Source organism: Sinocyclocheilus anshuiensis, unplaced genomic scaffold (genome assembly GCF_001515605.1).
Source record: "Sinocyclocheilus anshuiensis isolate Anshui unplaced genomic scaffold, SAMN03320099.WGS_v1.1 scaffold1430, whole genome shotgun sequence".
In the NCBI taxonomy this organism is placed as follows: domain Eukaryota; kingdom Metazoa; phylum Chordata; class Actinopteri; order Cypriniformes; family Cyprinidae; genus Sinocyclocheilus; species Sinocyclocheilus anshuiensis.
This window is the reverse complement of record NW_015555721.1, coordinates 1,264,457-1,286,244: the sequence shown is the minus strand read 5'-3', so window position 1 is coordinate 1,286,244 and position 21,788 is coordinate 1,264,457. Positions and strand designations below refer to the sequence as shown.

The window sequence follows — 21,788 nt, the reverse complement described above, 5'->3', positions numbered from 1 at the left end:
GAGATGTGAGAGACCTATTAGCAGTTGCTCAGAATCACCAACAGTCAATTGCTATGAATATGATGCAAGGTGAATTATATGTTGAAAGGGTTGTGCTACGTTAAAAATCTAAAGCAAAAGACAGAGGTCAAGAAGCTGAGGGTCAGATAGATGGATCCCTGCAGGTTAGGGCTTTTTCAAAACTCTTAGCACTGTTAACTTTGGCTCATCCTTTCCCCCACTGTTTGTGCTATGGATAACAATAAAACCTCAGATCATGCAATAAGGATATGTGCTATTACTTTTTCCATCAGTTGATGGCGTCTTAAAGGGGTCATATGATGCGATTTCAAGTTTTCCTTTCTCTTTGGAGAGTCAGCTGTCTTAACCGTGGCTTGTGTAATGCAAACACATCCCAGCTTCATCACTGTGTCTGTCACGCGACTCTGTTCCCCTTTCGGGCTCTGTCTTTACATTTATTTTGAAAGATGAAGCTGGCGATTATGGTAAGGGATGTTACATTTCCGACGAGTGCTTGCGGTGTTCGGCCAATCACAATGCACTGGGTCAGCTGGCCAATCAGAGCAGACTGCGCTTGTCGGAAGGAGGGACTTTGTAGAAAACGAAGCGTTTGAGAGAGGCGGGGCATAGAGGACCTACAATAATGTACAATATTTGAAAAATAATGTGTTTTTTGAACATTAAAGCATGTCAACATATTCTGTTACACCAAATACACCAAATAATGATCTTTAAAAAAGCATCATATGACCCCTTTAATTTTCGTATGGATAATACAAAGGTAAAAAAATCCCATTAACTTGCATTGTTGGAGGGATCCAAACCATATCTAGAGACCACAGTATCATAGATACTTTTGGTGAGGCTTAATTAATTTGTAAGCAATTAGTTGACAGTCAGAACAGCAATTACGTGACAGTCACCCTAAGAGCACACCATAATCCACTCAGAACACCCTAATAACACACCGAAAACCAGTCAGAACACCTTAACAGCACACCGAAAACCAGTCAGAACACCCTGACAACACACCGAAAACCAGATCGAACACCCTAACAACACACCGAAAACCACTCACAACACCGACAACACACCGAAAACCACTCAGAACACCCTGACAACACACCGAAAACCACTCAGAACACCCTGACAACACACCAAAAACCACTCACAACACCCTGACAACACACCAAAAACCACTCACAACACCCTGACAACACACCGAAAACCAGTCAGAACACCCTAACAACACACCAAAGACCACTCACAACACCCTGAAAACACACCAAAAACCAGTCAGAACACCCTAACAACACACCAAAGACCACTCACAACACCCTGACAACACACCAAAAACCACTCACAACACCCTGACAACACCGAAAACCAGTCAGAACACCCTAACAACACACCAAAGACCACTCACAACACCCTGACAACACACCAAAAACCACTCACAACACCCTGAAAACACACCGAAAACCAGTCAGAACACCCTGACAACAGACCGAAAACCAGTCAGAACACCCTAACAACACACCAAAAACCACTCACAACACCCTGACAACACACCAAAAACCACTCACAACACCCTGAAAACACACCGAAAACCAGTCAGAACACCCTGACAACAGACCGAAAACCAGTCAGAACACCCTAACAACACACCAAAAACCAGTCAGAACACCCTAACACACCAAAGACCACTCACAATACCCTGACAACACACCAAAAACCACTCACAACACCCTAACAACACTTAAAAAACCAGTCAGAACACCCTAACAACACACCGAAAACCAGTCAGAACACCCTGACAACACACCAAAAACCAGTCAGAACACCCTAACGACACAACAAAATCCACATAGAACTCCCTGACAATGCACTGAAAACTACTCACAACACCCTAACAGTACACTCCCAGCAACCTAAGGGTTGACAGAACACGTTTTTTTTGCAGTGAGAGACGCCTTTTTTAAATTGTTTTCTGTTGGCAGTGAGCATTTTGCGTGCCGTTTATGCACCCCAGGCGCCTCGAGTTTTTGGAGGAGCACTCTGAGTGCCTGAAGTTGAAAAAAAAAAAAAAGCTACTCTGAGCGGAGAAGCACCCGACGTCATTCGCGGATTTTTTTTCCATTGTCCAATCGAAGGAATGGAGAGGAGGGCCTTCTGTTGTGGTGACGAAAGTTTACCGTTGCTTAGAAAGTCCGGAGACTACAATGAGAAAAACTTTTGGTGTCTGTCGCAGGTTACCCGGAGCTGTATTTTTTAAGGTTTTTGCTAATATGACAGTTTACTTAACAGCCAAAAACAAAGATTTTAGAGCGCTCGCTCTATAATCCTTTGATTAGACTGACAGGACAGCTGATTTGGTGGTTGCCTAGCAACATAAAAACCGCAGTGGCACTGCTCTTTTTTAAAGTCGCCAAAAAAAAGGCAGTGTGTTGCGCCTCGCGTTTTCAGACCTAAAAACTTATTCGTTCTGATCAGGGCCTAAAACAACTTTGCTATAACTAAAATCCAGACAGAACACCCTTACAACCACCCAGAACCATCCTAGCAGTACCCTATAAACCACTTAAAACACTCTAGCAACACATTAAAACACTCGGAACACCTTAGCAACACAAAAACACATCTAGAACACCCTGGCAACAAATTCAAAACACCTTAGCAACTCACAATAAAAAAACACTTAGAACACTTTAATTACACACTATAAACCACTTATAATACCCTAGCAACAACCCAGAACAACAACCTACTGAGAACCACTCATATTGAACCAACCATATTGAAACACCTTGGCAACCACTCAGATTGTGTTCTGAAAGTGTAAAAATCTAGTCACGATTTTGAAGTAGTAACAATAACTGTAGTAACTCTGGTGTTTTGGCAGAAACTACAGTTACCATGGTATTTTTTATTTTTGTTAATGAGCAAGTGTAGTGGTGTAAAATGCACAGAGGACATTTGGCATCTCTCCCTCTCTCTCCCTCATTCACTCACTCACTCACATACATTTTAGCACACCATTTATGGTCAAACCTTTCCAATGCCATCCTAAACTATCTCTGGTGCTTTTTCCTTGTTTGTAGGGTAAGGACTTGTTAACCCAGAAGATCCCAGTGTGGCAGCAGGCCTGTTCAGACCCCAACAAGCTGCCTGACAGGGCCATGCTGCTCGCCCAGCAGATGAGTTCTGGATCTGGCACCCTTCTCTCCAGCCCTCTGCACTCCTCCAAGGGCAACCTGGTCATCTCAGATCCCATTCCTGGAGCACAACCGCTGCCTGTGCCCCCCGAACTAGCTGCCTTCATGGGAAGTGGCCTGGGCCATCAGGGGGTTAGTAGGGAACATTTGCCTTCTGTTTTACAAGGATTTATTGTTGATCAGAATATACAAAACAGCATTTCAAGCGTCTCATGTCTTAATGCGAAAAAGTAAACGTTCATTTGCATACTGCAGCTTTAGCTGAGCGTAGGATGATTCAACCTCTTTAAAACTCATTTCTGCAGGCAGTGCTTTAGTTGAGTGGCCCCTCACTAGAGCAGAACGCTCACACAATGTTAATACAATAACTGAGCCTCCACAGCCATAATGCACTCTCTCTGGCCTCATCTGCTGGTTTAAAGGGGTCATGACATGAATGTTTTTATTATTTTAATATGTTCCCTGAGGTTCAGTTCTAATGTTAATAAGGTTTTTGCACATGTAAACCCTCAATCTGGCCCTCTGTTCAAAAGATCTGTTTTTAAGGGCTTCTTCCTTAAAGGAGTAAGTAGTTCACCCAAAACTGAAAAATCTGCTGAAAATTGTTCACCCTCAGGTCATCCAAAATGTAGATGATGTTGAATCAGATTTGGAGAAATTTAGCAGTAATATCACTTGCTCACCAGTGGATACTCTGCAGTGAATGGGTGCCGTCAGAATAAGAGTCCAAACAGCTGATAAAAACATCACAATAATCCACAAGTCCAATCAAACAAGAGTCCAATCCATCAATTAACATCTTGTGAAATGAAAAGCTGCGTGTTTGTAAGAAACAAATCCATCAAGACATTCAAAATGTGGATAGACTTTTTCACTGGAGAAAGCAATATTATGGATTATGAACTCGTATTTTATGTGACACTTTAAAGTTAAAATGCCTTAATGATGAATTTGTTCATTACAAACATAGCTTTTCACTTCACAAGTCATTAATTGATATTCTTACTGGTGGTTGTGTGGATTACTTGTGGATTACTGTAATGTTTTTATCAGCTGTTTGGACTCTCATTCTGACGACACCCATTCACTGCAGAGTATCCATCGGTGAGCAAGTGATGTAATGCTACATTTCTTCAAATCAGTTCCGATGAAGAAACAAAATCATCTATACCTTGGATGGCCTGAGAGTGAATACGAAATTATTCTTCTGTCAAAGTGAATGTTCTTCTATTCTTCCATTTGTCCTGTTGTCAGGAGTAGCTCCCTCGCATACACTGTAATGTCAGTAATTGAACGAAATTCCCTGGCTAACAAAATCCAGACTTTTGTGTGTGTCTGGCATTGCTTATTTGGTGATCTATATGCTTGCAGCGGCTAATGGGTCCTGATGGCATGTCTCTGGTGAACGGGACAACGGGGGTCCATGGAGACGACTACTGGACGGAGGGCGGGGTCTCTCAGGGAAGACCACCCTCTCCACAGAATCAGTCTCAAACACAGAGCCAGCCTCAGAGACAGGTCAGCGACGTCTATTCTAACACCCTGCCCGTCCGCAGGCCCCAGCCCACTAAAAACAAGACCACTGTGGGTAAGAGAAACCAACCCTTCTGCATATTACCTTTGGGCAAATGGGGGTTTTTGAGCCATAAAGTGCTTTTTGATCTTCTGGGCTTTCGTTTTTCATCCCCAGAACAGGGTTATTATCGCTAACTAAATAAAAAACTAAACTAAAACCATGGAAAAAAATGTTTTTACTTAAAATAAATGTTAACTAAAATTAAATATTTACAAAGTATTATTTATTATTACTTATTTATTATTTAAGTTAGTTGCCAAGGCAATCTTTTTCATTTAGTTAAAAGTTGAAATACTAATATTACTAAAACCAAAATATAAATTGATAAAAACTATATAGATAATATAGAGTTAAAAAATAAGTTAAAAGAAAAATAATTAAATGACAAAAACGCAGCAAAATTACTGCAACTTTAACAAAATGTAAAATGAAAAATCGAGAAAAAAAAAATGGTTAGATGTTAGATTTGAGGTTAGATGGCTAAAATATGTTCAAAATGTTTGACAGCTTATCTTAATACCTCATGGGACATGTAAATTTTATAAATAAATTAAGAGTCAGTAAGTTAATTGTTAAAATTTATTTAATTTAGTTAATTCAGTGTAAACGAGTGTTTTATTTATTTATTTACACCCTGATTATTATTATTATTTGAATCTTCTCTAGGAGAGACACGGACTCTGCCCAGGTCAAGTTCCATGGCGGCTGGTCTGGAGAAGAACGGACGTTCTCGTGTACAGGCCATTTTCTCCCACGCGGCCGGAGACAACAGCACCCTTCTGAGCTTCACTGAGGGAGACATCATCACCCTGCTGGTGCCAGAGGCTCGGGACGGCTGGCACTATGGGGAAAATGAGAAAAACAAGATGTAAGCATTCAATTATGTATATATACATTAACAACAGAACTTGATGTGGGAAAAATCGATTTAGTAATGCAAAATATTTTGAAAATCAGTGGAAAACGAATGAGTACTGAACGTCTTTAATGAATCCATGCCATTGCTAGGATTTCTGGGTCCCTTGTCCTGTCCATTTCAGATTATTCTCCTGAGATAAAAACCCTAGAAATCTCCCATGTGTCTCTTCTAGAGTTTCAAAAGAGATCTCAAACTGTGTTGATATTTGCTAAGATGCCAAATCATAGTCACATTTATTATGAACTCAATATGAACATATCTCACCAAATTCTCTCATTCTATCTACGTTAATTTTAGTTTAATATAAATGTAATTCTATACTCTTACTATATATGAACAATTATCTTTTTTTTTTTTTTAGTTTTCATTTCTCCTGAGGAAAAAAATCTGAAACTAAACTCATTTTTGATGGAAACAAGCTGACAACCCCATTGAATGCTACACTACACTACCCATAATCCTAGAGAGACTGCCTACTTGGATCAGTCACTGTTTCCATGGAAATGAGAACTGCACCAAAAGAGCTTAGCAGCGCCTGCCAGCTCCAATGAGACATATTTCCCTACACCCTCTAACTACTTATGTATATGCATACATTTCAATATTTTGCAATAAACAAAGACTTACAGTATAGTTAATATGTGCACAGTGAGTCCTCTCCAGACAGCGATTTCAGCAGAGATACATTTGATTACAAGAGTGTTTTACTCAGGAGAGTAGTCTGAGAGGAATGATACTCTGTTTGCTCCCCATTTAATCTATTTTCTATTTAGAAGAGTATTTCTAAATAAACTGAGATATTAAACTTTGGCGTATTCTTCGTACACTGGGTTTTAACCATTGTCATGGATGTGGAGTTTCTAAAGAAAAGCTTTTTCATTTCAGGCGTGGCTGGTTTCCTTTTTCCTACACTCGAGTGCTGCCTGAAAGTGACAGCGAGAAGTTAAGAGTCAAGTAAGTACCCTGAAACACTCTTTACACTTGGCATTAACATGCATTTTCAATGATTGGATCACTCGTGGACAGATTTTGACCACATCTGATGAAGGTGAAAATGCAAATGCATTTTAGTTATCAGCTATGTAGGAGTATATGATGAGGTTATACTGAAAATTATCATATACTTCACTTTGCCTAAGTGTGGGCCGCAGGTTCTGGGCTTTTCTTTTTCTTCTCTGGTGATTTGAAAGACAACAGATATTGTGCTCTTGCGCTTAGATTAAATCACTTGATTTAATCAAAAGTATCTGGTTATTAATCAAATTATTTCACTGGATGATGGTTGGAATGCTCATTTCTTTTCTTCCCGTTTCTTCACTTCTAGCATCCTTTATTGAGGAGTTCATAATTAAAGGAAACACATAAAATGACTTAAAACATTTTGTTAACACAACCGATTCAGTTAACACAACCTCAAATGCAAAACACAAATGGTTTCGAAAAGGCTGCATTTATTGGATCAAAAATATTGTGAAATATTACCATTTAAAATGTTTTTGGTCACACGATCCTTTCAGACATCATTCTAATATGCGGATTTGTTGCTCAGAAAACATTTCTTATTATTACCAGTGCTGAAAAGAGTTATGCAGCTTAATATTATGTGCCATTATTAATGTTTTTTTTTTTTTTTCAGGATTCTTTGATAAATAGACAGTTCAAAACAGCAGCATTTACTTGAAATAGAACGATTAACAAATTAATGTAATGATCAATTTAATGCATCCTTGCTAAATTATTGAAAAAAAAAATCTTACAGATCACAGCTTTTGAGCAGTAGTGGGTGGAAGTAGATATTTGCATTTGCATCTCTATCTGATCACACTGGAGATGCATTGGAATAAATTCAATACGGCGAAAAACTAGCCAGATACAAAACACATGTTAATGGCAGGTGTAAAGATGACTGATTGACTGACCTTCATCCTGTAGTCTTCACCATGGGAAGAGCAGCAGCACAGGAAACCTGCTGGAGAGAGAGGACATGTCCTTGCCCATGCCTGACTATGGTCTGACTGCCCGACTGTTGGCACAGAGCCTAACACAGACTCGACCACGTCCCTACAGCATGGCAGGCTTCGCACAGGTACACACACACATGTTAGCATTAGACAGGAATCTCTCACTAATGTCTCCTTTCTTGGGATTTTTTCTCTTTCAACTGCTCAAAGCTTAATCTATGCGTCAGCTCTTCTTTAATCTGCTCTGTAAAGATTACTGCATGGGGGTTTCTCTTAACATGCATGATTTTCGTATTAAATGGATAGTTCAGCCTAAAATTAAATTTCTGTTATCATTTACTCACTTTCATGTTATTTCAAACGCATATGACTTTCTTCTGTGGAATGCAAAAGCTGTCTTCAGAAGCTTCACTTTTTCACTACAGCGAAAGCTTGTTGCCCAGGGGCAAAAAAAAAAAAAAAAAGCACCATAAAAATACTTATTCACTGCCGATTCTAGCTGAAATGAGCATTAGTGGCAGTAAAACACCAACAACTTGTATTTCCTTTCCCACAAATTGTGATTACAGGGGCAGGTTATTGATAAATATAGACTTATTGTGCAGTTCCTCTCTCAATACTATGACCTTAAAACACTTTTACTATAGTTCATGATTTGTAAACTAATACATTTTGATGTTTGCATCACATAACCAGCTCCATATGTATGGCTTTTCTGACATGGTAAACTTGCTCGGTAGCTCACCTGGTGTACATCAGTGCACTTGCCATGTGGATAGTTTTGCTACGAATCCAGTGAAACAAGAGTCACAATAAGAGTCCAAAGCCTTGTAGAAGCAAGATAAAATGGCAATGTTACTCCAGCAAATGTGTTTTTACCCCCATGTTTGCTTTTTGTTAACAGTATCAATTAGGTTTAGAGTAGGGTTTAGGTGTTACATTATTTTCCAAACGAGACCAATTTAATTTCCCAATTGCCACGATATGTACAGCAACCAAGTTAAAGCATTGCCAGATTCAAATAAAACTGAATGCGCTTAGCACCACTCACTGGACATTTTACTATGAAATTTTTGCAGTACGTGCAAGAAGCAACATAGTATCATTTTGCAGAAATGGGTGGATTTCTGCCTGGGTTGGATTTTTTCAAATGATATTTGAGTAAAGAGGAAGGTTTTGTTATTTAAAGGGATAGTTCACCCAAAAATGGCACTGTGTAAACAATGAGTGACATATACGCGCGAGAGATCACTTCTGGCGCTTGCGTAAACTACGCCACGTACACACCTCACGCACCGGATGCCGTGTGCGCGCTCAAAGACAGTTGGACATAGTGGTGTATTAGAGGTAAAAAATGATATAAATACTGTTCGGTTTCTGGCACAAACCGATCGTTTCGTGTCTTAGGACATCAATGTGTCGTCACGAGCCGCAGGGTTTAATTTGGATTTGTCTGTGCATGTTTTTTTTTACTCTCATAGATTTTGTTACCATTGCCATGCATTATACGACTGATAGACTGCAACGGCTGGAGTTAAAAATCATAATTTGTGTTCTACTGAAAAAACAAAGTCACCTACATCTTGGATGCCCTGGGGGCAAGCAGATAAACATCAAATTTTCATTTTTGGGTGAACTATCCCTTTAAAAACAATGCACAAAACTATTGTATGGCTTCAAAAGAGTTGTACAGCCCACTTTTATGGTGCTCTTTGTTGATTTTGAAAGCATATCAGCCCCTGATTACATTCTGGTGTCACTGTAGGAAAATAGAATTGAAACATTACAAACATTATTCCATTTGGAGCGATATGAGAGTGAGTAAATGGTGACAGGGTTAGTGTTTTGTGTGAACTGTCCCTTTAATACACTGTGTTGGTGCACCCTTGGATATTTTCCCTCTTAAGCTGGAAATAAGCTTCTAAGCCGCACTGAAATGTTGTTTTTACGAATTCCAGCCAGCGCTAGAGGATTATGACAGTCAGTTTGCCACAAGGTAAGATCGGCTCTTAATGAACAGAAATGAGAAGACTTAATAATGAATCAGTTTTATGAATTTATCCCAAAATGCCAAAACTGTACTGCTAATTATACCTCTGTTAGTGAATAGTAGTTAATATCTGTGTTTTTTCCCTTTCTTAGCTCTTGCTTGCTTATGCTAAATGTGCAATGTAGTGCTGATATTTGTTGGGAGACCAACCCTGTTTTATCAGAAAATTGTAAATGGTGTGATGAGAAGGTTGTGTGTCTGTCTGTTTTCGTGAGTGGAGCGAATGAGCTGTTGGATTGTGAGATGCATCGTTGTTGACCACACTGTAAGCTCATTGTGTGTGTGATCCATTAAGGTCAGGATCAGAGCTGCTCATAGTCTGTGTACCCTGAACTCATTGTCTCTAGAAGCCTCTAGTTGAGATGCAGTTCACTTACAATAATGTTTCAGGTTCAGCACATTTGAAAGTATATATGGAGAACAGACAATAGCTTCATATCAACCTGTCAGTTTATACAAAACTGTGTACAGTAATGCACTTACAATGAAAATGTGTTCATTACAAGGGTTTAAACAGAAATGTGAAGCTTGTGCTTTCTTTCAAGCAGATAAATTAAATTAAAGCAAAATTGTGTGCATCTTCGGTTTTGCAGTGAGAGTACTATTTCAAATGCATTTTCAGTGTTATTCCTGTTGACATATTTGTCTCTATTCAACAGTCTTTTCAGGTAGCAGACTTTACTAGGTTTAATGTTTTTTTTTTCATGTTCATAAGTTTTTTTTTTTTTTTTTTTTTTTGAAGGAATGAATACTTTCATTCAGCAGGTACACATTAAATTGATCAAAAGTGACTGTAATGGGATTTCCATTTCAGATAAATGCATTATTTTAAACTTCTTTGATGAAAGATGCTATAATATATATTATCGTTTTCATAAAAAAATTAGCAGCAGATCTGCATATTAGAGTGATTTCTGAAGGATCATGTGACACAATACTTGAATAATGGCTGCTGAAAATTCAGCTTTGCAAGACAGGAATAAATTATATTCTGAAATATATTTAAATAGAAAACAATTATTTAAAATTGTAATAATATTTCACAATATTCCTGTTGGTACTGTATTTTTGCTTAAATAAATGCAGCCCTGGTGAGCATAAGAGACCTTTCAAAAACATTTTATGATTAAAAATCATAACAGAGCCCAAATTTTTAAACAGCAGTGTTACTATAACTTTGCATCGACAAGATTATTATGAGATTGTATCACGTAATGTTTCTATATTTTTGTGAAAGTATGTGTGAACTGTAATGTCCTGCCTCGTAAATGTCAATTGTAAGTGCATTACTGTGAACCTGATTTAAGGAACAACTCGAAAGATTTATGCTGTGGATTGTATTTAAACCGGATTATTTCTAGATAGCTTTAAGATACATCTTGACCTGACCTTTTACCAATTTTGATCCTTTGTCTTTTCAATTTGATCGTTGTCAATTGAAAAGGGCACTTTAATGTCTCATGGCACATTCAGTAGCTGTGTAGTTTGATGTTAGACAGGATGAGGAATAAGCCCCCCTACAGCCTTCACTCCTGCTCATTTGTGGCTGTCTTGTCTTTTCTCGTTTCTCTCTGAATGTGTCCGACCTGGCAAGCTTCCTTCTCTCTTTGTTCCACAGTTCCGATGGCAAATTGATTTCGACAGTGTGAACACAGACAGACTATCAGACACAGATCCGGATAGCACAGGGGCCACGCCCCTACTTCCCTTAGCCCCTCCCCTTTTAAGCTCTGCCTCCACACACTCCTCCTCCAATGGAAGGGGCCAGTCTCATCCCTCCTTTCTGTCCTCTCTTCCTCCCTGCGTCTTGCCGGGGTGATAGTGGTGGTCGCGTGTGGTGGGTCGGGGGGGAACTCTGAGAAGAATGACCAGAACGCAGTCCAACTGCTCGCCTCGCTGCTTTACGGACTCTGATTCGCCTGTAGTGACGCCGCTATGACATCGCTGTGGACTCCAAAGAGACTGCTTACCACTTCCCGTCTTTCATGCATGAGCACAAGTTTTGCTATGTGGTTGTTTTTTTTTAATTACATCCTCATGTAAAAGTGCCAAAAGAAAAGCAAATTTGGTCTTTTGGAGCAGCTCTCCTCATTCCGAAGCTCTTGCTGAGTGTTTTTCTAAGCCGATGTAATGGGAGCCTCATGCCAAATGAGGAATGTTTTTTTTTTTTTTATTATTCTTTGTGGTTTAGCTGTGCAGAGTGTGCTCTCTCTCTCTCTCTCTCTCTCTCTCTCTCTCTCTCTCTCTCTCTCTCTCTCTCTCTCTCTCTCTCTCTCTCTCTCTCTCTCTCTCTCTCTCTCTCTCTCTCTCTCTCTCTCTCTCTCTCTCTCTCTCTCTCTCTCTCTCTCTCTCTCTCTCTCTCTCTCTGTGTTTTTGAAGAGCATTTGCGTTTTGTGAATCCCTCATGTATTACCTGGTGTTCCTCTGGTCCAGAGGCTGTGTCGCTTTGTGCCGCAACAAGCTTAGATTTTCCTCCGATTCACCCACGAAAGGATTGATTGTAAGGAAAATCGAAATTTTCCCTCATTAAATAAGTGCCAAATGAGAGTGGACCTATGAAACTGGAGTGAAGGTCGCATGAGCTTCAAAATCCTCGGGTGGGACTGTGCTGTTCGTCCAGACCGGCACGTGTCCGCTCACCCTACATGCATGAAAGAAAAGTGCTCTGAGCAGAAACCTTTCCCCCCAAAAAATATCCCGTTATCCTGTCTCAGACACCTTGAAGTATGGGGTCAGAATAGTATCAAAATTATTATTTTGACAGTATGATTCACAAATGTGTGACCTAATTCACAAAATTTGTTTCTCAAATATTCCTTTGAACGGTGTATTCACAAATTTTTAAACTCATTAACTGATGGATAACATTGAATGTATTCTTTTCTGAGAGGTTTCGAGCAAAAATACATTTTGCCAAAAATACCAAAATTCACTTTTTGGTAAAATACTGATTGAAAAGGTTTTGAGCCAAAAATACCAAAATTCACGTTTTGGTAAAATAGTGATTGAAATGGCCAAATTTATTTTGAATTTATTTGATTTGATTTTTTTTTTTTTTCCACCAAGTACATCCTCTTTAGTCAATCAAGTGAGAGTTGGAGATCAATGCATTGGACAAAACTGAAATGAAATGCAATGTGAAAGGGCCTCATAGGCACCATTCACTCAAAAATGAAATGACTGTCATCAACTCACCCTCACGTTGTTCCAGATCCTTTGCTTTGGTTTATCTTTGAAACACACATTAAAGGGTTAGTTCACCCAAAAATGAAAATTAGCTTGTGTTTTACTCACCCTCGAAGCATCCTAGGTGTATATGACTTTCTTCTTTCAGACAAATCCAGTCGGAGTTATATTAAAAATTGTCCTGGCTATTCCAAGCTCTATCATTGCAGTCTGCGGGTGTCGTAGTTGAACAGTCCACAAGTCGTCAAATAAAGCTCACGCATTCATAATAAAACGTGCCGCAGACGGCTCCGGGGGATGAATAAAGGCCCCCTGTAGCGAATCCATGAGTTTTTGTAAGAAAAATATCCATATTTCAAACGTAATAAACACTTTTCTCTCACTTCTGCTGACTGTCATACACTGAAGCAGTTCCGGCGGATGACGTAAGACGCGCGGCGTTGTGTGATTAGTGACGAATGCAGAGAGAGAACAAAACAAAACGCCGGTCACGAATTAGAAGTACAAACCGAAAATTTGCAAAGAAAACTGTCGGAGGATTTCGATATAAACCAAGAGGAGACTGGTTTTGCTTTGCTAAAGTAAGGAAACTTTGCTTCCTTTGCTCCTATTAAACAAACTCGCGAGACTAGCATATCTCAGAGGCGCGCGCTGCGCATACGTCATACGCCTTCCGCCGGAACGGATCCGCGTATGACAGATAACGGAAGTGAGAGAAAAGTGTTTATTACGTTTGAAATATGGATGCTTCGAGGGTAAGTAAAACACAAGCTAATTTTAATTTTTGGGTGAACTAACCCTTTAAGATCATTTTAATGAATCCTGAGAGGTTTCTGTCCTTCCAGGTAACAAAAAAAAAAACATGGGTTTGAGCAACATGAAGGTGAGTTAACAATGACAGAATTTTCATTTTTGAGTGAACTATCTCTTTAAATTATGCCTTTATGAATATATTAATTTTATTTTGTGAATATCAATCAGGTTACACATTTATTTATCATATCATGTGAATATATTAATTTTAGCCTATTCTGAGCCCATACAGAAGTGCCACCAGCCCATGTCTCTAAAACATTCCCGTTGTAGTATGTTTCCATGCAGTTTTAGGATGTTGACTGACAGATCCTCTGGAGCTGTGGTGTAGTCCTTGCTGTGTTGATGTTATTTTGTTTCTTCTTCTTTCTTTTTTTTTTCTTGGAAAATAGACAAACTAGGAAAAATGCACAAGAAATCAGTGTAACAATCACAATATGCATGCTGAGGAGGAACGTAGTGAACATTGACCTTGAATGTATGGTGACTTTTTACGAAAGGAATAAATAAATATCTATATATTAATAAAACATTTATTCAAATGAGCTTCTGATGATTTTTAACTTTGTCATCTTGAATTTACAAGTATTTGCATTGAGCTTCAATGGGTGCCGCGCAGCTAACTCAGCAGAAAAGACCTTTATTGCGATATCCATCATATTTCATAATGTTATTTACTGATATATTATTTTATCAAATCTATACATTTAAAATAAACCAAATATATATGGCATGAGCAATTTTGGGCCATTAATGGTTAATATTATTCCGTTTTTTTTGGCTTTTTCACTTGCACCCACATACCAACAAGACATGCTCAACTGAGTCGTCCACAAATAAAATGTCATCTTTTGAGACCAACTATTAACCAACATTGCACGAACCTGAAGAGCACACAGTTCTAATCTAGCATAACGTTTGTGTACTTGTGCATCATGACGTCATGTCTGTATGAATATGTGACCGTGTGTGTTTTTCGGTGTCTGTGCTTGCCTGCTCGCCTTTTTTCTTCTTATCTTCTAAGATCTGATCTATTTGAGATGTATAAGACATGTCAGTTTTTTATAAGCATGCATCTTATATGAAGAACTGTGAAGGATTTGATATTGAAATGTGCTCTTCAAGAGTTCATTGTTTTCCATACATATCTCTTTACTAATTGGACCTCCTAACCAAACTGCTATGGGCAGACCTTTCATTTTGCACTATATTTTGAACCCATGCCATTTCTAGAAGTGTGTTATTGACTCATCTACAAACATAAGACTGTGACGTCATCCATGAGCAGTCCAAAAAAAAAAAAGCGCCATGTCACAGATCAAGTAACTTACTGTACGGCCATTGTACGCAACACTAACAGTCATGTGAATGCGGTGGAAATGTAGCCATGCATAACCTCGGTCTGAGCTGAGATCTCAGGTACAAACCCCTGGACTCTCTTTACTTTCCAGTTTGGGTCCTGAATTGTCCCGGTTCTGAGTGTTGCAGGACCTCCGTAAGTCACCTGCCTCCATCGCTGCTCAGCCAAACCAATCATGCCCTTTCTTTTATTCTTTTAATTTTGGTTTTGTTTTCGACTCTCATTCGCTGTGCGGCTTAAACGGACAGTAGGACAGCTTCACAACTGTTTCGTCTTATGCCGCCACCTGCCTCTCTGGTTGGTCCTTGGCTTTTTGTGTGTGAGCTGTTGTTCGTACCAGCCAGAGAGGTCATAGGTTGCCAGGAAATGGTGTTGGTGCTGGAGGTAACCCCGAATCTAACTCTTGCATGCATCTATCAATGCTGACAGAAGTAACTATGTCTTGTGCCATTTGCATGCCTGCTCCAAACACCCTTCATAGACTCTTCTCCAGATACCTGTTCATAAGTATATGTCAAATGAATCACTGTATGCCTTTCAGCAGTACCTTTCTTCTGTATCCCAAATCAAAGTGGAGTAGAGCTATTTATGTCATAGAGTTCAGTGGGTCACTAGCGCGGGCCGTGTTGTGGGCGTACTGACCGTGTTTGTTCTCCACCCCCTCTCCATCTAGTGACCGTTCCCTGGAGGTCTACCTCAGGCAAAGCATCATGGACGACCGATCCGCTCCTCTCTACTACTAGAGGGGCCTTGCAGTGGCCTGTGCACTGTCGCCCTCTCCTGTTCTGTCTGTGTCAACAGCATGCGGAGGCAGAGCACATGCATTTACCCACAGGGCACGGAGGATAGAGCTGGTTGTGTTCTTAAAGGATTAGAATAATGATAGCTATATCTCTGTAGCTATATAATTAATGGTATTTGTATCCACCGATTCACGTATTTCACAAGTTAACAGCTTTTCTAAATGGTTTTCTTCGTTAACAAATCAGGCACAACCGAAATGAGTGTGCTTTTTTTTTTTTTTGGAGGGAAAGTGTAAGCCTGATTGTTTAAACATGAGATCTTTTATTTTAATGAATGTGAAAATGTAAAAAAGTGAGTAATTTGGTAGATATTATTTCTAGAAATGCAGTTCTATAGGGAAGCCTTTATTTTTCTGTCAGTTATGTATGTTTTGTGGCACATGCCTCTATCACTCATTTCAGAAAGCTGATGAAACCTCTTCGCAGGGATCTTGATGCTGTGGTCGCTCCGTATTAAACAGACCACTGTGCTTTGCTAAAGTTCTAGTCATGCCTCTGTGAATTCTCTGTCTTTGCAGAGATCTGTACAGTATATTAGATGCAATATATAGTGCAATTTTTCATGCAAGTGGCACCGACACAGGAACTGTGCCTTTTCCTGCTGTTTTGTGCTCAATGCGGTTCTGAATATCTGTAACTCCACTGGTGTAAGTAAAGGGAATTGCTTTGTGATATTTTGTTGTTCCATTTGATTTTTGTACTATTATTTGCTTCTACTGTACTTTTTTTGTTCTTTTCCTAGAAATTCCAATGACTGTTATAGATATATAAAGGGGTTTATTTGTCTTCACCTGCTGCTTTTGCTTTTCCACATACTGAGCAATACTGCTTATTAAATATCAAAAATAGACTTGCTGAATAATAGTGAAAATATTAAATTGCAGGTTCTGTAAATATATCTTTTGGTTTGTTTCTGCTTGAGGGACTGAAAATTACTAGAGCAGTATATATAAGCACTGATTTTCGAAATGTTATGGAAAATACAATATCAGCTAGTTTAGATACTGCTATGAATTGCATGTTTTATATATTAGGGCATCTACTGTGGATAGTGTGAGAAAGGTGGGATCGTTGTGTGATTCTTCAATGGAACGGAAGATTTTGTGTCTTTTCAGCTTTAAAACCAATTTTACATTTTATTTTTGTTTTTGGCTTTTCTGTTTATTCGTTATGGAGAACTGCAAATGTATGTGAACATTCTTGTCTTTTCTGAAATAAAAAAGCAAATGTAAACTGCAGCACTTTCAGATTATATAGGTTCAAATGGCTGAGATCTCGTGTTTTAGCCTAGAAATTATGTTATTTTCTTCCATTTAACCTCAAGCTGTTCTTTGGATCATCTCAAAACATGCTGGAGAACATCAACAAGTTTCTCACAAACTAGAAAAATGCAAAACAAGCATTTTCACTAGTGGTCTCAGATTAAGCGCATATATATATATATATATATATATATATATACACATACACATACACATACATACATACATACATACATACACGTATAGTGTACCAAACGGTTCACGGGCAAATTCCAAATGGAAGTAGCGTACCGTTACACCCCTAATAAATATATATATATATATATATATATATATGAGGAGTCTTTAATAACTGTCACGGGCACAAGGACAAACTATAGTTTGGTTTATTTTTAGAATAGTACAGTAGACATGAGTCGTGAGGACATACGGTTCGACAGCTATGAGGCAGTAACAACAGACCCTCAACGCTACATTCAACATTCCGTTCACTTTCCTTTGACCTTTCTTTGGCAACCACAACCAGTCGAATGAAGCGAAAGAGAAAATGAGAAAAAGTACCTACTGCCGCAAGGTTAGCACAGTATAAAACTCTTGAAAGGCGTACAGCGAGAAAGCGAGGGTACAAGTGAAGTGATTGTGACTTACAGCATTGGCACAAATGTGTATGGGCTCCAGTGATTCAAGGCAGAGCATGACAGGTACAGCTGTACGTTACATTTAAACAGATCATGGTGTGAAACAGGTCATAACTTTTCTCGGTGTTACACCTCAGATCATATAGGGACAAAAGACAAAATATATTGAGAGAAACTTGTAGAAACACATGAGGCCCACATGCCGTCTGGACCATCTGAATTGTTTTGTAGTATATTTTTGAACATCTATTTGTTATTGGATTTAACAAAAATAACACTTCTGAGACGAGGCATCATCACAGACGGAGGATCAGATCTGCAGGAGCTGCCGTTATTGTTTGTAACACATTTTGTTCATAGACGAGATGGTCACTCTTCTCTTTAACTTTTTTATGTGTCTTTGAGTACCACAATTGTGAAGTATACACCTGTGACTTTGATAACCCGCTGGTTTATCCTGAAATCAGTTCCTGTAGCTATCGGATTCAAAGCAAAAGTTATTCATGCCCGAGGCTGATTGCTGTGATGGACTTGCTAAAGTTCTGATCCTGACAAGCACCAATAAACTTATCACCATCAGTACCACCAGGGTCATTCCTCTTATACTTCCTCTTATTTTCATGCCCCTATCATATACGGGATGATATATTAAATTCAAGTTTTGGAACACAAAGAACTGAATGTCTGAGCTACAGCTTCAAATATGGCAAAGCACCATAGATGTATCATAAATGTAGCTTATTTAATTCATCCGAAGTCATACAGTAGCTTTATGTGAAGAACAGACTGAAATTTAAATTTGTTATTATAATCGCTTGATAATTATAAACATAACAGTGAAACCTTGCACTCATGTAAACATTCAAAAGTTGCAGTCAAAAAGCATTATGACTGTGCCATGCCAAAGTTTGGATGTATCTTTTTAAATAACTTAAATTCTTATATTTCTCACATAAAGTTACTGACCTCAGAGCACACAGTATGTAGCACATGAGCTTTTTTAAAAGTGTTTAAGTGCCTTATATTTCTGAAAGTTTGAATTGCTGCATAACAGGAATGGCCCATATGTGAGCTATCGTATATATGCATGCTACCATAATAGTTGAAGCAAAAATAGCTGGTCTATTATCTGTTCTCCTGCAATACTGTCATTGCTTCTCAGCACAAACAAGTACTGTAATATATCACTGTCATCCATAAAATATTTTGGATAGTTTGATCTAGGGATTTAAAGATCTAACCAGAGAAGAAGTGTTAAGAGTTAGTGATTTTTAATAAGATATAAATTAGATCTTGATTGTGATGATTATGTGGTAAGAGATGTATAAAGATAACTTAAGTCATTAATGAAAGTGCAGGTAGTTGTTGTATGAAAGTTCTTCGGCATTAAAAATAAAGCAAAACACTGTTTAAGACTGTATGAGGATGTTTAAGTGTGATGGTTTATATTGTTAATATATCTACTTTTGTATCATACCCAACACCCCTGAGCTAAAGTTTAGTTAAAAGTGGTCAAATATAGAAAACATCACATTTGAGCAGCTTGTAGTGAGGGGCTCAATGTTTATAATTTGTTGCACCCTCAATAATAAATGTGGGTCTTTCTTTTATGAGGGCAGAACATCTTGTAACTCTATTTTTATGCAGCTCATTGGGTCAACCTGAAAAATGTAAAGCACTATGACAGATCTTTCAGACTCTAAACCACATATTGACAATATGAGGCATGACAAGCAAATGAGGAGAGCAGCCTTGTATCTATATTGTTTCCTACAAGTTATATGTAAAAAAAAAATGATTTCAGCATGATACTGATACTGAATTGTGCAAATAAGTTATAATCTTCTTACCTTATGTTCTAATACATAGATAATAAATATGTTTTTATACAGATCTTTCCTTCTGTTTTTATAATTGTTGTCCTCAAAAAATGGTCACTCAACCACCATCTGTCTAGGAACACAAGGGAAGGGCTGGCTAATCCACTACAATATGAGGCACTGTGTCCAAACAGCATATCAGGTTGACAGGACCCTTTTGTCCAGCACATTTAAAAGAACAAAAATATATAGCGATACAGGAGAGCCCACAGTCTGATGAGACCAAATCAAACCATATGGGTTCTAAACACCTCTTCAATTAAATGGGTAATGACCCCTTCACTCCTGGGTCCCATTCTCACTGTTACCTGTGTGACAAAAAGAGAAAGCTAGTTAACTTTTCAATGTCAACCCTGCATACAGCAACAAACTCAAATGTAAAAGCATTAGATAAAGCACCTAATGTTGTATCAACCATGTCTTTAAGGCTCACACTGAAAGCCTTAGTGCTCAATTCCGATTTTTGCTCAGATCCGATTTTTTTGTATAGCTATTCACATTGTTGTTTTAAATGTGGCCAATATCAGATTTCCAGTGTGAACAGATCATTGTTCTGAACTGACCTGCATGAGCAAAAGAACAATGCGAACAGGGTTTACACATTTTCACAACAAAATCCGCCCAATTGCTTCTCAAAACTAGTCCAAACAACCACTGTTGTTTTTCCACTGTTGCCGCTGGGCAACAGTGGAAAAGGTAACCTAATTCCGCAGGGAAAATGTAGTGTGTTTGCCAACACTTGCACAGCACACTTATACGAAGGTAAACACGGAGGACATAAAGCAAGCAATTATGCGTTTTATTTATAGTGCGATCTGCTGCAAAAGCCACCGAAATTTTGTGCAGGCAATATGAAAAATAAAGACAAGGATGTGACAAAAGAGAGCAGAGTTTTGAAACTTTTATGATACGTTGCTTGTATAGAGTTGTCATTGTAATACTTATGAGTTCTGACACATCAAACTTCCACTGATTACCTTTCGCAATTGTCTTGATAACTTTAGGTATGTAAAATCTTTGAAGTGTCTCCCATCAGCACGGAATTATGACGAATGTTGATCTAGAGTAGGGTTGGGTATCGTTTGTGTTTTTTCGATACCGGTGCCAAATCGATACTTTTAAAATGGTTCCGGTGCCTAAATGGTGCCTGAACCGATACTTATAACAAAAATAAACATAAAAATTCCCAAAAAAATGATAGATTGGTCATTAGCACTATGAACACATGATGTCTGTTTCATTCATACTGGACGCCAGTGGGCGCCCTCGCACAGAAAATCCACATATCCAGTCACAGAATTAGTGGAACACATGACCCACCAGGAAATCCCTTATATGGACAAAGACATCGCTATAATAGTGGTAACTGAGTAATCAGAACATATAAACGTTTTGAATTATAAAACAAAGACAATAAACACTCGACTGCGACAATATAGTTTATCTGTGTTATTCAAGCCATCTCTGGTATTTTCATAATTAAGTATATTTATAATCCATTGCTAATTTATGTATTCTTTTTAAAGTAGCCTATGGAACATATTTTCTGCCTCATTCTGTGACAAGAAGCCTCATCAGATCACAAAAGGAAGCATTTGACTGGTGTTGTGGAGTAAAAAGGTTATAATGTTCTCTTTTGTTGGACAACAAGTTTAGAAATGTGAATACAAGGAAAGTTTAGCTTTAGACATTTTAATTTAAGCATGTTTAGCTTAGTTAACGGTATCTACCTGCTGCCATCAGAGCAAGTGTAATTGCTGCATTCACGCGCTCCTCGGATGCTCTCATTTGCAGAGTTGTGCAGTGCTTTTAAGTTGGAATGTGAAAACAACATGGACACTCGCGTTACTACAAAGATTTGTTGGATTTGTATTATTAGAGCTTTCCGACTTGAGTTCACGTGCATTTTCTCAGTCGGGAAATTATTTTTCACGTGCGGTGCCGGTGATGATGCTGCTTACATCCGTTTAGGAGAACCAGAGAACAAATATTTCAATCGATCGCTCAGGCATGGCACCGAAATGAGGCACCGAAATCTGCATTCTGATTCTGTTCTAGTACATACCGGTTACATAGGTACAGGTGCCATATTGGTACCGGGTTTCGGTACCCAACCCTAATCTAG

At 38.6% G+C, this 21,788-nt stretch overlaps 1 protein-coding gene and 1 pseudogene across 7 annotated transcripts in view; one reads left to right on the top strand and one right to left on the bottom strand.

The window, feature by feature from the left end:
• Window positions 1-21,788, top strand: part of LOC107672452 (brain-specific angiogenesis inhibitor 1-associated protein 2-like) — a 137,348-nt gene that overhangs the window by 89,686 nt on the left and 25,874 nt on the right. Inside the window, exons 8-14 of one of the 7 annotated variants that reach the window (XM_016465640.1) lie at window positions 3,102-3,347; window positions 4,587-4,803; window positions 5,458-5,659; window positions 6,596-6,664; window positions 7,643-7,796; window positions 9,630-9,667; window positions 15,754-17,116. In XM_016465640.1, the coding sequence (XP_016321126.1) occupies window positions 3,102-3,347; window positions 4,587-4,803; window positions 5,458-5,659; window positions 6,596-6,664; window positions 7,643-7,796; window positions 9,630-9,667; window positions 15,754-15,823 (996 nt within the window). In that variant the 3' untranslated portion in view covers window positions 15,824-17,116. The other 6 variants (XM_016465643.1, XM_016465641.1, XM_016465644.1 and 3 more) reach the window with 6 other exon arrangements.
• Window positions 17,541-21,788, bottom strand: part of LOC107672454 (serine/threonine-protein kinase LMTK1-like) — a 54,538-nt pseudogene continuing 50,290 nt past the window's right edge.